This window comes from Myotis myotis, unplaced genomic scaffold (genome assembly GCF_014108235.1).
Source record: "Myotis myotis isolate mMyoMyo1 unplaced genomic scaffold, mMyoMyo1.p scaffold_m19_p_19, whole genome shotgun sequence".
Taxonomy (NCBI): domain Eukaryota; kingdom Metazoa; phylum Chordata; class Mammalia; order Chiroptera; family Vespertilionidae; genus Myotis; species Myotis myotis.
Genome location: NW_023416323.1, coordinates 24,342,032 through 24,357,569, shown reverse-complemented (window position 1 = coordinate 24,357,569; position 15,538 = coordinate 24,342,032). Strand labels below are relative to the sequence as shown.

Below are 15,538 nucleotides of genomic sequence, written 5' to 3'. Positions count from 1 at the left end.
TAACTTTGGCAATAATAATGTATTAAGTTGTGAGCTATGGTGGAAAAATCAAGGCTTTAGCCAAGCAGGTCCTCCTGTCATGAATAATATAGTACATTAAGTTTGCTTTTCATATTCATAATTCACTGTAAAATTAAGCTCTGAATTCTGTACCCAGATGCTTTGATATGTTAGAATAGTTTTATGATTTATTATAGGTACAAGCTGGTTACTTTTTCTCATTCTGATTGGTAGCATTCATATGTTAGAGGTGATGACCAGTGGTCATTGCTCTCTTACTGAGGCTACGAGCCAGGAAGCACACTCAGGTCACTGCAGTGCAGGTGTGGTCAAGTGTAAATAAAGTGTGCAGTCAGCAAGGGAAGGGCATCTACTCAGTCTCACTGAAGAGCTGTGAGAACAATTTTCAATGTGTCAGAAATCCTTTATGTAAAACCAGCCTCCATGCCTAGAGGCAAGGGGAAAAGGTGACTTAGATAACCAAGGGCACTGTGACTTTGTAAATACAGGGTGGGCAAAAGTAGGTTTATAGTTACTTATATGGAAAATAATACAATAATAATAATATCAGAATAAACTGTTTTTTGTGTACTCACAACTGAAAACCTACTTTTGCCCCCCCTGTATATTGTGAAATGCCTCTTAAGATAATGGACTGGTTACTTTAAAAGCAAGTTTTAAAGGAGACATACAGTTTAGAGCTAGCAAAGTAAGAAAACTACTGAAAAATCATTTATTTTTAAGTGAGCAGGTTGATTTTTAAATATTTTAATATTTAAAATGTCATAGACTATCTTCAATACATAGTGTGATTTCATTCTTGTAAGAAAGTACCTAAAATCATAGTTTATATTCATCACATTGATTTTTTAATATTTTAACAATTAAAATGTCATAGACTTCTTTAGGGTATGATGTGACTTCATCCTGCGTTGGTCCTTTTCAGAGTTAGCTTGATTATTCTGCACTACCCAGACCTAGAAACTGAAAAAGGCCATTTCTCCTCATTATGACGCATGAGCATAGGTCAGAAGTATCATGTCCCAAGTCCAGAGAACACCCATGACATCAAAACATGTCATCTGATTTTAATTATAGAGCAAATGATAAGGTCGACATTGGGGTTTATCAGAGTCACAGATCATCACAAGTAACTCCAGATGGGGGGGACAAGCATGCTCACACACCCCTGTCGCCTTCATTTGGCCATCAAACATACAACATAGAGCTCTACTTACACCTCAAAAGTGCCAAATGATGAAAGTAGCCACAAAGCCCAAATTATGTATGTTAACACTAGAATAATCTCTAAAATAAAAAGGAGAAAGCGATTGTTTATTTCTTTAATTACTAACATGCTTTAAAATGTACCTGCACCATGATTAAGTAAAAAATAAAGCCATGATCAGGTACTCACACTGTTGTGTGAGTGAATTTATTAAAGAACAGGCATTGATGGGAGAGAGCAGGGGAGGGGAGGGAGATTGGCAGGGGTGTGGATTCAGGACCTCAGGGGTGAGAGAGGGCACAGCCACAGCAAAGCGATACTGGACAGGCCAGTCTAAGGGTCTGCAGAACTCATCAGAATAAGATGAGTGAATTCTGCTAGTGTTGTCTGTTCACTGAATAGAGGCTTAGAGATGGTTTCCTTGTCATCATAGTACAATTTGATATTGTTACATCAGAATTGCTCTCCCTGCTTGATACCTGCTGGTAATGGTCGTTAATGATGATTGGAGTGAAAAAAGTGTTCCCGCCATGCATCCTCATTTGTAGAACCTGGTGCTGGAGGACAAAGGGAGGGCAGTTCCATTCTTTGTGGTCTCCTTCTGAATAGGCAGACAGCCTGGTGTCGCTCCTCGTTCAGCACGTTCAGAATGTACCAAGCACCAATGCCAAAGCTGATGATTCCTCAATCAGCTCCTTTAGGAGAACAGTTTACTCAAAAGTTATGTAAAAAGAGATCTCTCTTGCCCTAGCTGGTTTGGCTCAGTGGCTGGAGCATCGGCCTGTGGACTGAAGGGTCCCGGTTCAATTCCGGTCAAGGGCACATGCCCAGGTTGCAGGCTCGGTCCCCAGTGCGGGGTGTGCGGGAGGCAGCCAATCAATGATTCTTTCATCATTGATGTTTCTCTCTTCCTCTCCCTGCCTCTCTGAAATCAATAAAAAATATATTTTAAGAGAGAGAGAGAGAGAGAGAGAGAGAGAGAGAGAGAGAGAGAGAGAGGAAGAGAGAGAGAGAGAGAGAGAGAGAGAGAGAGAGAGAGAGAGAGAGAGATAGATCTAAGATGTAATTAACCAAAGGAAATGTAAAGGTATAAAGTTTTGTTGCTAGTTTTTAAGCTTTTTTTGGATTGCAGTTTAGCCATGTGAAAAAAAGAATCTCAGTTAAGATCATTACATAAACTTGAAATTGCATAGAACCTCTCATGCCCATATTTTGAATAATGATACCATTTAACCTATTGTAAAATGACTGAAAAATCGCTGTTCGAAGGCGGAGTGCAGTTACAGTGACTGTTTATTACAGATGGGTAATGGTGCAGGGCCAACATCAACAAAACGTGCTAACACATCACGGTGGCAGCGGAAAGCCAAGAGTAGCAAGTCAGCCCTATGCATATTCTTCCATAATTTATGGGCTGCATTACACTTTCTCTTTCCATCCAAAACTTATTGTAAAATTAAGTTATGAGTTCTGTTCATGGCTTGTTTTTTTCTGTGAGAAGAGTTTTCTAAAAGCCTGAAGATGGTTTTTACTTGCTCTGAGTGGTAGCTTTGGTATATTTAGAGGCAATGACCCATAGGGGTCATTTATCTCTTCTGAGGCTGCAGAGTCAGGAAGTAACTCAGGTCTCTGCAGTGGCGACTCTGGCCAGATGTAAATAAAGTGTGTGGTCAGAGGGAGGAGGACGTCTACTTCATCTCCTCGGAAGAGCTTTAAGAACAAACTTCAGTCTCAGATATTTCATGAAAAACCTGCTTCAAAGCCAAGGGAAGCCATAAGAAAGTTTAATTAGACGATTTCGCAGGTCTTGTCCTAAGACTTAAGATGAGACAGGTTGTACTGAAAGCACAAAAGAAGACATCTAAATATCGAAATAAATGGCTTCCATATTCATCAGGTTTTCAAGGTTAGAGCTCAGGGCAGCAGGTGTGGTTGGCAAGTAAACACCTTTTGTGAAACACGGCTGCTTCCCCATGTGGTTTTTCTGCCTGCCTTGCCATTTTACTTTTCCACTAACTCTTTTTTGTTGTTGTCGTTGCCTCCTTGTTGTAATTGCATAAAATGGTAAAAAAAAAAAAAGTCTGCAGGGTCTCAGCCCTGCTTCTCCTTTGATTCACTGCAGTTTTCAGGCAAGCCTTGCTTATCTGTACCTTTATGGAGTAAAGATGGTGAGATCCTTTTGCTGCTCGTGAGATCAAACTACTTAGAGTCGCTTTCTGAGTTTTATTGGTTTTTGTTTTGTTTTATCTTTTTTTGGTTGTGGTTTTTGTTGTTGGTTTTGTTTTGTTTTGTTATGAGAACCACAAGAAATTGTATGAGTCACTCCTTCTAATTGTTCTTCCACTTAACTCCATATCCTTTCCAGAAACAGTGATTAAAAGGTGCTTCATACAAATTTTAATTCCTTGGTCCTCTATTTTCCTAGTAGACCTTTTGTTAAAAGATTTCCTCTTCAACAAAGCATTTTATTGGAAAATACAATTGAGGCTAACTTTCTGATAGGCAAAGCTACCCAGAAGTCTGAGTCACGTGAGTATTTTTATAACCAGAAACATGCCAAACATGATTGTCTTTCAGGGTTTATGTAAAGCAGGAGACATCTGTCTTCGATTCCCCCACCTTCCTGTTCTCACCCTTACGTGATGTTGGCAAGTCAGCAGTCAGATGATAGGAAGGATGTATATTTTTGCTCATTGGCTTTATTAGCATCATGGTCAATGCAGATCTCTGTTGCTATGTATTTCTAAGGCCAACTCTGCTATGAGCACTTGAATATAGCTGTTCATTTTGTTTGGACTTAATTCTGGGAAGATGGCTGCAAAGTCCCTGTAGTTCCCCTTCATTCCCAATTCTAATTGCAACTCACTGACTCTCCCAAAACAAGGAGTGTTGGTCCAGCCCACAGGCAGTGGGGACCCTGGAGGTTTCTGGTGAGAAAGTGTGGTGGGACTGGTTGGAAGAGTCTGGGGATCGGCCTACAAGCGTCTGGGGGCGCAGGGGAGAGACCCTGCATTGTTTGGATTCCCACCTCCCACTTGGAAATCTGGGCTGGCATAGATCTCTGGATTGCCTAGGGGGAAAGTCAGCATGAAAACATCAGTGTGCCCATTTCCGCTCTTTTCCAAAAAAGGGAATGACCTGAAATTTGAGGGCTTCCTGAATCCTACTGAGGGTGAGCTGAAATGTGGGCCAATTCCTCTCTCTCCCAAGTTGGGTGGGTGCTTTGTCCACAGTTTCACTGACATGGATGGCTGCCCCGTCTATTTTCTCTGGGCATCAGCCATCTAAGGAAGCCAGTGACTGTGATTCAACGAGCAGATGAGAAAAACAACCTCTACTTAAGAAGATTCAGCAGCTATAAAATGGGAGAAAAACCAAAGCAACCAGAATCATTCCCTATCAACATAAAGCTACTCCAGGAGACAGATGGCATTCGGAATGAAACGTAGTAAGAGCTTGAAGGAAATTCTAGTAAAGCAACAAAAAGACCTTGAGGGATGAAAACTTTTTTTTTTTATTATTCCAGACTGAAAAACTCAGCAGGAAAGAATGTCCTTTGTTGATGCTTGACTTTATCACCTGGAAGATAAAGTGAATGAAACACTTGACCCCCACAAAAATAAGTCCTAAACGATAGAAATCAGGAGGCACAGTAAAATAGCTTAGAGGGTAGTGGAGGAGACTCAATGTGAGTAATCAGCAGTCCACGCAGTTAAAGGGGCCGAGGTGAAACAGTAGTTGGACGCACCATCTATGAAATGTTCCGCTAAAGAAAACCTTGTGTCCACAGATTTAAAGCGCCCAGAATAGATGAGGGCAGTCCAGGCCTAGGAACAATCTGACAAAGATTCCTAAATCACAGGGAAGCTTGCAAATTTGGAGAAAAAAGTAAAAAAGCCAGAAGCTGCTAGAATAATAGCTACGGACTACTAAGAGACTAGGTCTGTGAAAAGACGTATCCTTAAATAGACACCAAAAAAAATCACCTCATTCATTAAGATAAAGTTCTGTTCCAGATACATCCCATCACAGTTTCTAATTTATTTGTTCCTGGCATTATCACTCTTCAAAATTTTCATTAGTTCCTTTCTCTCTGTTTATTTTCTGTATCCCCTGCTGGAATGCAAGATGCTTGAATTGCAGGGAGCTCTTAAACAACAAATAGTAATGGTCTGACTTTCCATTTTAACTTTCATAGCTTAAAATTTTTATACAAAAATTTGTAATAGGAGAAATGTTTTTAATTTTTAAAAGTCACCTCATGTCAGACTTTTATTAAGGAATGAATCTTATCTATTTACTTTAGTTTTTTTTTTCTTTTTTGGTTCAAAAGGTAAGATTTTTTAAAGGTCTGAAGAAATTTTATTTAAGATTTTAACCGCATAAGAGAAATGGGAAAAACACTGTTCTGGTTATGTTGTATTAAAGTATTTCCTTTTCATTTCTTGTTAAATAAAACAAACAAAAAACAAAATAAAAAATTCAAGGCAAGAATGCTGTCTTTCTAATAATATATGCGTTTGAGTGTATATCCATTCAAATGAATGACTGCTATGTGGTGGGACTAAGTTCGTTCTTTGGTTTGTACACATTGATGCAATGCCTCCCATGTACCGACGTGATGCTGGGCGCCAAGGTCCCCTGTACACTCGTGGAGCGCGCAGTCTAGCATGTGAGCAGCAGTGATCCCTCTCAGTGCTGGGAGGCAGGGGGCCTGGCGGTGAGACCCTGGCCTCTGGAGTTAGACAGACTGGAGCTGAATGCCATATCCGCCACAACAGGAACGTGATGTCATCCCTCTAATGCACCGTTTTCTTTTTATAGCAAATGATGCTCATGATACTAAACATCCCATCAGTATTTTTATCATTTGGTATAAAATGTGAATGAAAAGGGAGGAGAAGGAAGTGTCCTTCAGAAACCCTGATATGATGAGACAGTTCAATGAGAACTGAGTTGCCCAGAGTTACTCCAAGAATAGCTGCTCTCAAGCCAAAAATAATAATAATAAAATAAATAAAAGGTGCTGCAGAGGATACGAGCAGAGCCAAGGAAAGAATCTGTCAGAAAGTGGTTCATGAGTAAAAGAAGCTTGTGGTTGGAAGTCCAACAGGCCTGGAGTTCAGTACATGACACCAGCTGTGTCATCTCAGGCAAATCCCTAAAATTCTGAGCCTAAGTGTCTCCTCTATATGACTGGAATGAGATACTCATGGCAACTGCAAGGGTCACACACAAACATGCAGATCCCTTAGAGCACTCAATAAATACTTAGTGTCTATTATGTTATTTTTTAAAAAGAGAGACCAAAATGCACATGTGGTCCATGTCTCCATATGTGCAGGGCAAGGGAGAGCGTATTCGATGGATGGATCCACTGCAGTCTGATAACCTTTGAACTCTAACACTGCCTAGCTGCACTTGTTTAGATGCATGCTCTTCAAGCATAAAATAGAAATCTATTCTTCACTGTAAAATTATGAGTTAATATTCTGGCATTCAAGCCAATCTCTGCTCCACAACAGTCCCATATTAACTCAATGCTCATTCAATTGGGGGCGTGTATACCTGTTTCCAGGGGCGCACAGATCTTTCTGTCTGGGTGATGGCAGCCATTGAATCTGGAAGAAAGGCATGAACGTTCTCACTGCTGTCCATGAGCAATTATGGAGTCTCTCTAAAAATTGCGGGTGGCGGGGGGGAAGTTGGGGGTTAACCGCTACTATGTGAGACCATCATCATGAACCCTTACCTGTTTGTATCCCAATCCATTCTTATGGAGGCTTTAATCATTTCCTGGGAGTTTGTCGTATGTAATTAGCCATGTTTAAAATCTTGCCTTCATTAACCTGGAAAGACTTAGCAGTTATTGTGAAAAGACTTAATGGATCTGACTTTTTAAGTAAAGGCCAAAAAAAGGAATTTAGTCACTGTGTGTGTGTGTGTGTGTGTGTGTGTGTGTGTGTGTGTACGTGTGCAGTGACTAAATACTTAGACAGCTGCTGCATTATCAGACCTGGAACATTCCATCGTAGCATTCCCTACTTGCACTACTAATCCTGCTGTTTCCTTGTCTTTGCAGAGCACAGTGATGTTGACCAGGAGACGGCGCTGGCTGGTGCGCAGGGCTTCCTGGGCTGCCTGTCTGCAGTGCAGCTCAGCCACGTGGCCCCTCTGAAGGCTGCTCTGCACCCCAGCCGCTCCACCCTCGTCACTGTCTCAGGGCACGTGACAGAGTCCAGCTGCGTGGCCCAGGCTGGCACTGACGCCACATCCAGAGAAAGGACGCACTCCTTTGCAGGTAGCATATGTGTGTGTCGTTACCCAGCCACAAACACAGCTTGTCCATTGCCTCAAAAACTTCCGATGCTGCTGTTATGCGACATTCTCCAGATGGTTTCTTAGAATTGCTTTCGTTTAACTTTCAGTTCCCTTTCCCATTTCTCTCTGGATTCTCACTTTCCTATGCATGCGGGACATCGCAGTTGACATTTCTTAAGTTTAAAATAACAGAGATCCCACATTGACCTACATTCTGTTCTGCTTTAAAACGTTTATGACATTTTCAAAATTCTTTTTACTTGCATATATCACCCCCTCCTTTTTTTCCCCTTTTGTCCTTTTACTGCAGATCATTCTGGAACAAGAGAAGACAGAGAGCCCCTAGCTAATGCTATCAAAAGTGACTCTGCCGTAATTGGAGGTAATAGAAAGCATGAATGAGCTCTTCTTTTGTTCTTATCATCGCTAGGAATGGTGAATCTCTAGCCTTCTAGAAACTCTTTCAGTGTTTGCCACTGAATCCTGAGGCCCATGGGATTGGTTTATTATTCCTACTGTATTGTCTTATGGAGGAGTATTCCTAAATTCCCAGCTTCCTTGGAGATTTTCAGCGTAAATAATTGGTCATTTTACTGAAGCACCACACTTAAAGAATAGTTGCTAAACTGTAATAAGGAATATAATTTAGCTGGAAAATGGCCATCTACATTCCCTAGGTGATTCTGCGTATATTTTAAGAAGTATCATTTTTGATGGCTTCTTGGACATATCACTGCTTCTGCAAGGGTTTATGTAGAGTTGAGAAAACCTGAGATTAACATTAGAAGCATATATTTTATGTTGCCTTAATGATTAATAAAACAGACATTTCCATTGTTTAGATGCTACCATCAATAAATATTATATTTTTATTTACATTTGTATACATTTTAGGTAAATTGAATTAAAATGGTTCCTAGTTATTTTAACTAGTAACCATTTTTAAATTGCAGAATTAACAAAAAGGTTTGAGTATATCTTCCTAGCAATGAAAGAGTATATTCTCTGAGACATAATTTTTTTCGATACCAGCCCCCCAAATTTTTTCTTCAGGATTAAAGATTTTAAGAATGGCATTATAATCAGATTATTGAAATGTTTCTGACTCACCTTTTTTCCACACTCTGCACATATGAACATAAAAAGTAAACATTTATTTCATTACATTGCAATAAATTGATTACTCATGTACCTGGGAAACTTAAGTGAGCTTTGGTTTTATTTTTTTATGCCCTTACTCACCTAGACATCACCTTCCTTTAAGTAATGAGGATTTTATTTAGGCAGTATAATACTGGTCAGATCTTTGTGAGGATATTCACATCCCCATTGCTTTTCCTTTTATCAAATTCATGGTGTATAAATTAAAGATACCTAAATAGGATACCCAATTAGTCATGTAAGAAGCAAAAAACCTATTAGAAGAGTTGCTAATAACTGCATGTCTAAAAAGAAATACATGAATATATTAGTAACACATTATATGGTGAAAACTCATTTAAAGCTATAGCATTTCAATCTCAACATTTTAAAGCAGGGTTTCTAGTCAAAAAAATGGTCTCGGTCTCATAATGGTGCTTGCTATACATTTAACCAGTATAGATATAGGGAGATAGAGATACAGGGGGAGAGAGAGTGATTGCACAGTCAAGTCAATGTCAGAACTAAGTATTTACTCTTTAGAATACTGTTGCTGCGGTCAAAGATCACTGGCCAGATTTGCAGAGTAACGGAGAGCTCTGCTAAGTCATTCTGTGTTATTTAGAATGGAAACAAGCTATAGATCGCCTGTGAAATTCTTACTTGATTCAAATGCATAAAGCAGAGAAGGACAATATGGAAGGTTTGCAGCTCGGGACTCGCTAAGCTCTACAGATCTGGTGTCTGCCCTTGATCATTGCAGGGACTGAGAGCCTCAGAGGCAGAACAGCTGGCTATGGCCTTCTACAAGGCCTTGCCTGGGACCATGTGCATTTTATCTGCTCAATCCCAGAATGTCATCCTCGTGCATTTCTCCATCTGGGAGCATCGTGGTAGAATTCTTCGCCCCATTGTCTAGTTACTTATAAACTGCACCCACAGTGTAACAATAATTAATTCATTTAAGGATTTCCCCAAAGTGGATAATCCCCCAGTGTTCTATATTTCAGATGATCTTTTCTTCAGTTACAAACACTGAATAACATAATATAGGAAATTGATTTAACAAGACATTTAAAAACTGGTGACCCAGTTTTAGAGGATTTACTGGAGAGGGTTTCTGGCCAGGCCACACAAACATGGATGGCCAGGTTTAGACAGAAAGAAAGCTACAGAATTTCCTCATAAAAACACATTCACACAGAGTTTCAGATGGCAACAGCATAGAGTGCAGTAGTTGGCCATATTTTATTTAGAATATCTTTTGTATTATTTGTATAACAGGTTAAATCAAGGTTTTTCTTGGACGTGACAAATCCTGGCATAGCATCTTCCCCAAATTAAAGGACATAAATCACAAACATGGAGAAACTGTTTCCAGATCCATTGGTGACTTTGGATGGACTGTCTGGATGTCCTCCTAGGGCCAGTGTGATGCTGATGTTGATTTTATAGTTACGATACCCTGCTCTCTATAACGTCTCCATCAGTTTTCATGTTGACATGGTTCAGGACATTTTTTAAGCAGGAGGCCTATAACCAGATGACAGAGATATTTATAGCAATTCAACTGGTTGCTTTTCTAAGGTGAGAGGCAAAACATAACAACAAATAGATATTCCGATTAAAATTATTATTTATTAATATGGCTAATAATAACAAAAATAGCCATACCCACTAGTAAATTCTTCAGATTTGAGGTACAGAATTGGGTTACCACATTTATATTAGATTTAGCTACATTTCTCTCCTCAGCTAAGGTTGACCCAGACAAAAATCCACTTAGTCACTGGCAATGATATGATGAGCTAAAGTGAACCTGCCCCTAAAATCATGTGCTCAGGAATCTACTGTCACTGATGGGACCCTTCGTAGGTTTGGCTTGGTTGGACTCCATTAAACTAGAATGAAGACTCATAGTTTTACAATAGGATCCACATTGCTGTTTTCATTGTATCTATTTTTGTCTGTAAAAAACAACCATTAGTTAACAACTCTACGGATCTCATCAGAAAAGTCTTAAGTGTTAGGAAACTCTCCAACGCACGGTGACAGACAATAGCCTCCCAGATTCTATCTTTCATGTGAAAGCTTGACTTTATCATTGACAATATACACAGGGGTGGGAAAAAGTAGGTTTACAGTTGTTCATATGGAAAAATACAAACAAATAATAATTTAAGAATAAACTTTCGTGTACTCACAACTGTAAACCTCCTTTTGCCCACCCCTGTTTACTGTCCGTCATTCTTGAAGGGACATTCTAAAATGGAACTTCCTTTATTTTAGAGAAAGTATCTGCCAGGTTTCCAGGTCAAACAATCATAGTTTGTCTCTCAGTCATTCTTTCAATAGAAATGGTGTTCCGTGCAGCAAGAAGCAACTAGGACAGCTCACAGCTCTCACATTCACACAAGCACTTGCTTGGAAACAACCGTCAAACTTCAGGGTAGACAACCAGAGGTACTCTATGGAAAATTTTCATTTCTTCACCCAAAATGTTAAGAGTTATAACCGAAGGTCAAGATTTAATGAAATGAGTAATTTTCAGTGTTTCATCAGAGACACTCTTGAATGGATCTGTTTTTATCTTTTGTTTGTTTTCCTGTGATTGCCTAGCAGTGCAAGCCTTTTTTATTTACAACCAGAAGTTTCAAAAAACTCAATATTCTTCATATAGAAATGATCTAAATGTACCTACATATGGGTATCAATATATTTCATTAGTCAGGATTATTCATATACTGTATATAACCTGTTTCTGCTACTCAGCATATGACAAATTATTGAAAATCAACATCATTAAAATGTTTACATATTTAAGTATGATGACACATTTAATTATTTTGCGGTGTTACTACTATCCTGTAATTTCAAAATAATTATAACTTGTCTGAGTCTTAGTTTGAAGTGACTACATGGTCTTAGAGACCTTCTTGTGTTAAATATAAATGCGTGAAATAAATTCAATATAATATACATCCAGAATAATTGGGGCGAGTCATCCTCATGGGTAATAGAAATCAGAAGTAAACTCAATATATCATGATGCCACTTGATCCAGAAATATCTGACATTTTGATATTTCCAATTTTGATTTAAGCTGAAAATAATTTTATGAGGACTTATGAAACAATGAAGTCAACACCATCTCTGTTCAGGCGCACATTCTGACTTTGGGTTTCTTTTCTCTTCTCTCACCAGGTTTGATAGCTGTTGTGATCTTTATCTTGCTGTGTATCACTGCCATAGCTGTTCGCATTTATCAGCAGAAAAGGTTATACAAAAGAAATGAGGCAAAAAGGTCAGAGAATGTAGACGGTGCCGAGGCTGTTTTGAAAAGCCAGCTTGATAGACAAAATGCAGTCAGTGAAAATCAGAAAGAGTACTTCTTCTGATTGGCAGCCATGACTTAGCTTACAATGACGACAGTGTGTTTTAATCGCCAGGGGCTCTAAATGGACAAAACTATGTTCTTGCATTGAATGTACAGGCGATGGATCTGCAGCACTGCCATCTCGCCATGTCCAGACTCGAGATGGCTCCAGGAGGCTCGTCCAGTGACACGTTTCCCTAGCAGTCATGGTCTGAAACAGGAATTAGATCATGCCGCTCATTTCCAAATGTTCTGATGTGATCAAAATGCAAGTTTAACTGGCTTGACGATTGTGGTTTTAAACACTGTGCCCCTGGTCTTTCAACCACGTGATACATGAGTTTTGTTTGAGGTAAATATCAAAACTGGACTAAATGGCCTTGCTTTGTTTGAGAAACTATGCTGTGTTTTCTTCAGTGTTCCCCTGGTGTTATTCATAGACCTGGAAACGCTTCTAAGATCCTGTTTGGCTGGTGTTTGCATCTTCAGTGGCCAAAAGCATTTAAACAAACCCCTTTGCCTTTCTCTGTATTACATTCAATACAATTGATCAGTAGTCTTGAAAGATGTTTTCTTGTCATTGATTTGTTTGTATTGCTCTTTTACTATTTGACTCTTCTTAATGATTTTGAATACATTAGGTTTTGAGTGTCAGAATTCAGCTCTGAACGTAGAACTCATATGTAACAAGACTGAGAAAGTGCATTGGTCATCAGTGTGTGATGTCTGGCCTTTAATTTGCTATTCTTGTTTGGGAGTGTCAGTAGTTAAGACCTTGGGTAAGACCAATTTCCCAAGGATTATGAAATGTTGGTAACTAAAGTTGTTGATATAAAAACACAATCCTTAACACTGCCAAATAGTATCTTTATTTATAACTGTAATATCTCAAATGAACTATACTGCCTAGAATATTTTCCCCAAATGTTATGTCTGTTTTCTTTATAGTTTTATACTTTTTTTTCCTGAAGTTTTCACCAACTTCTCTTTGATCTCCCTTCACTATATTCCATGGAGCATGGTCTTATGTATTAGGAAAAAAGAGACACTTAAAGCGTAGAGCTCCATTCCCTGTTCTAAAATATATACCCCTTTAGGCATACATTTTGCTGTGCACTGACCACCAGGGCATACTTTTTGAAATACAAGTAGAAACCATGCCCCCTTTCTGCAAAACTGGTAGAATAATTAAGGTCTGCTCATTCTAAAGGGTGATGACATATTATATGATATATACTAAGTGGGTCTCTCTAGTCACTTCTCATTTAAGACCTTGGGGTACATTTATAACAAAGTACCAAAAGTCAGTATAGCCTACTGACTAGTGCATTCTGATTAGAAGATATACACATACCAAGAGATTAAAGAACTAGCAATAACCTTATGAAGCTGATACAATTTGAGGCCATGTAAACAAGATATTTGCATGTAGCTATCTTTGAATTCCACAAAGAATTAAATAATAAAGACACTTTGCTATTTATAATCACACTTTTGAGATGCCTACTAAGGAAAAATTGGATTCCTTAGCTTGTCCATACCAGCATAATTTGGAAATATATCAATTAGGCATCTTTTTTTTCCTTTTTAACCCTCCTTACAAAACCTGCCTGTCTTTTCTCATAGCACTACTAGTATCTCCATTTTGATGTTTCTGTAAATGCCTGACTAACTTAAGGATATGAATTAATATAGTAGTTCATGAAAGACCTGTGTTGACAAACGGCATATTTTTTATTTTTTACTTGAAAGACTTGTGGTGGTGGCTAGTGACAGCTTGAGCGTAGAAATAGTAGTTTTTATTTGATGCAAAGCTGAATACGGACATCAGAACAGGCCTGAATCTTTTACAGATGTTTATGTTACGTAGTAGCAGTGTTTACCTGGCTGGGAGCTCGAATGCAGACAGGTTTATGGATGGTGAAGCCGCATAGTGCTCTGTGGTCTGCACGGCTCGAAACTGCAACATTATGGCATCAAAATGCACCGACACATCACGCGCCATGAGTTTCATTTCACGATCTGTGATCTTTGTTCCTTCTCTTTTTCCTAATAAAGTGCAGTTTTCAATTAAATGCACAATATATTTTAAGAAACATTGTACAAAAGTTTAAAATGAGAAAATTATACTGGATTTTTTTTTCTTAAAACAGTAAAAAGATGTGTAGATGTTTGCCTTCTCTACTGGTATGTGTGTTTTTTGAAAGCTATTGATATATCCTGTAATTATTATGAATTCACAAAAGCTGTATTTATAATGTATTTTTTTCTTTTAAATGGATTCAGAAATGAAAGAAAAAAATAGGAAAAGGTTTACTGATTGTAACAAGTAAAGAAAATTAAACTAGACTTTCAGTTTTGCCAGAGAACTATGACTTGTTAAGCAGCTGTTCGTTGTGATATTATTATGTATTTAAATTGGGGGCTGTCCTTTTATTTCTGCAGAGAGCTTGGCCAATGAGCACTCACAGATGCACAGGATTATATGAGAAAACCCAGTGTGGGGCAAAAGGAAGTTAACAGTTTCGAGTACACAAAAACACAGTTTATTCTTGTATTATTATTTACTGATTATTGAATTACTTTCCATAAGAGCAACTGTAAACCTAGTTTGCCTCATCCTGTATAGTACACTTTTCTATAATATAAATGTTTTAAAATTTTGTGATTTCAAATGAAAACAATACCTAATTAACCTTCTCGTCTTGAGAGGACTACATTTCCACATCTCATTCAATTCCCATGTGCAATATGCAGATAGAGTAGTCTCAGTGTGGCACATGACATGAGGGTCATCCGTGGGAAATGGCCTCTCACTTTTGTAGAAACAATGCCACCGAAATAGCCCCTTCCACTCTAGGAAACAGCTCCGTTTTTCTTTTCTGTCTTATCCCAAGTGTTGCTCTTTGAAGCACACTGAATACACTCGTTACATGGTAAATTAAAGGCAACAACAAGAAGCAACCAGACAACCCACCAAACAGAAGTCAATTATGTAGAATTGTCTTTCATTCGACGGCCTTGTCCTCCACCTCCAACAAGCCTGGGACGCATCCGCCCGGCAGGTGGAGAGCACTGAGGCATTCGGTGGTGTGGACAGCTGTCTGCAGATGGGGCGTCCTAGGTGCAGGCACGGTGAGGCTCCTGGGGACCGTGGCAGCCTGTAGGGGGTGAAGCTGGGGCTGGAGTTCCCTCTTCACTCCACAGTTCGCTGACCTTAGTGCCTCCAAGAGCTGGAGCCTTTAACAGTTATTTAGTGGGTCGAACCTTGGGAGGATCTTAATATCCTCTTCGTCCAGAATGACCTACAGTTCTAGATCTTTTCTAGATCCTTTAAAAATGAACACAAACCTTTATTTGAGAGGTCATTGCCATTAATAGTTTTGTTGTTTTTTTAAAAGAAATATTGTGTATCATCCTTGACTCTAGGAGAGAGAATTTTAATTGCAGCACTTTTTTCTTCATGTTTTAAA

The 15,538-nt window shown here is 38.9% G+C and overlaps 1 protein-coding gene across 1 annotated transcript in view; it reads left to right on the top strand.

The window, feature by feature from the left end:
* The window catches only part of CNTNAP4 (contactin associated protein family member 4), a 245,985-nt gene extending 231,597 nt beyond the window's left edge, over window positions 1–14,388 (top strand). The window contains exons 22-24 of the mRNA XM_036346911.1: window positions 7,311–7,529; window positions 7,860–7,931; window positions 11,894–14,388. Coding sequence (XP_036202804.1) covers window positions 7,311–7,529; window positions 7,860–7,931; window positions 11,894–12,087 — 485 coding nt within the window. The 3' untranslated portion in view covers window positions 12,088–14,388. The remainder of the gene's footprint in view (window positions 1–7,310; window positions 7,530–7,859; window positions 7,932–11,893) is intronic.
* The last annotated feature ends 1,150 nt before the right edge of the window (window positions 14,389–15,538 follow it).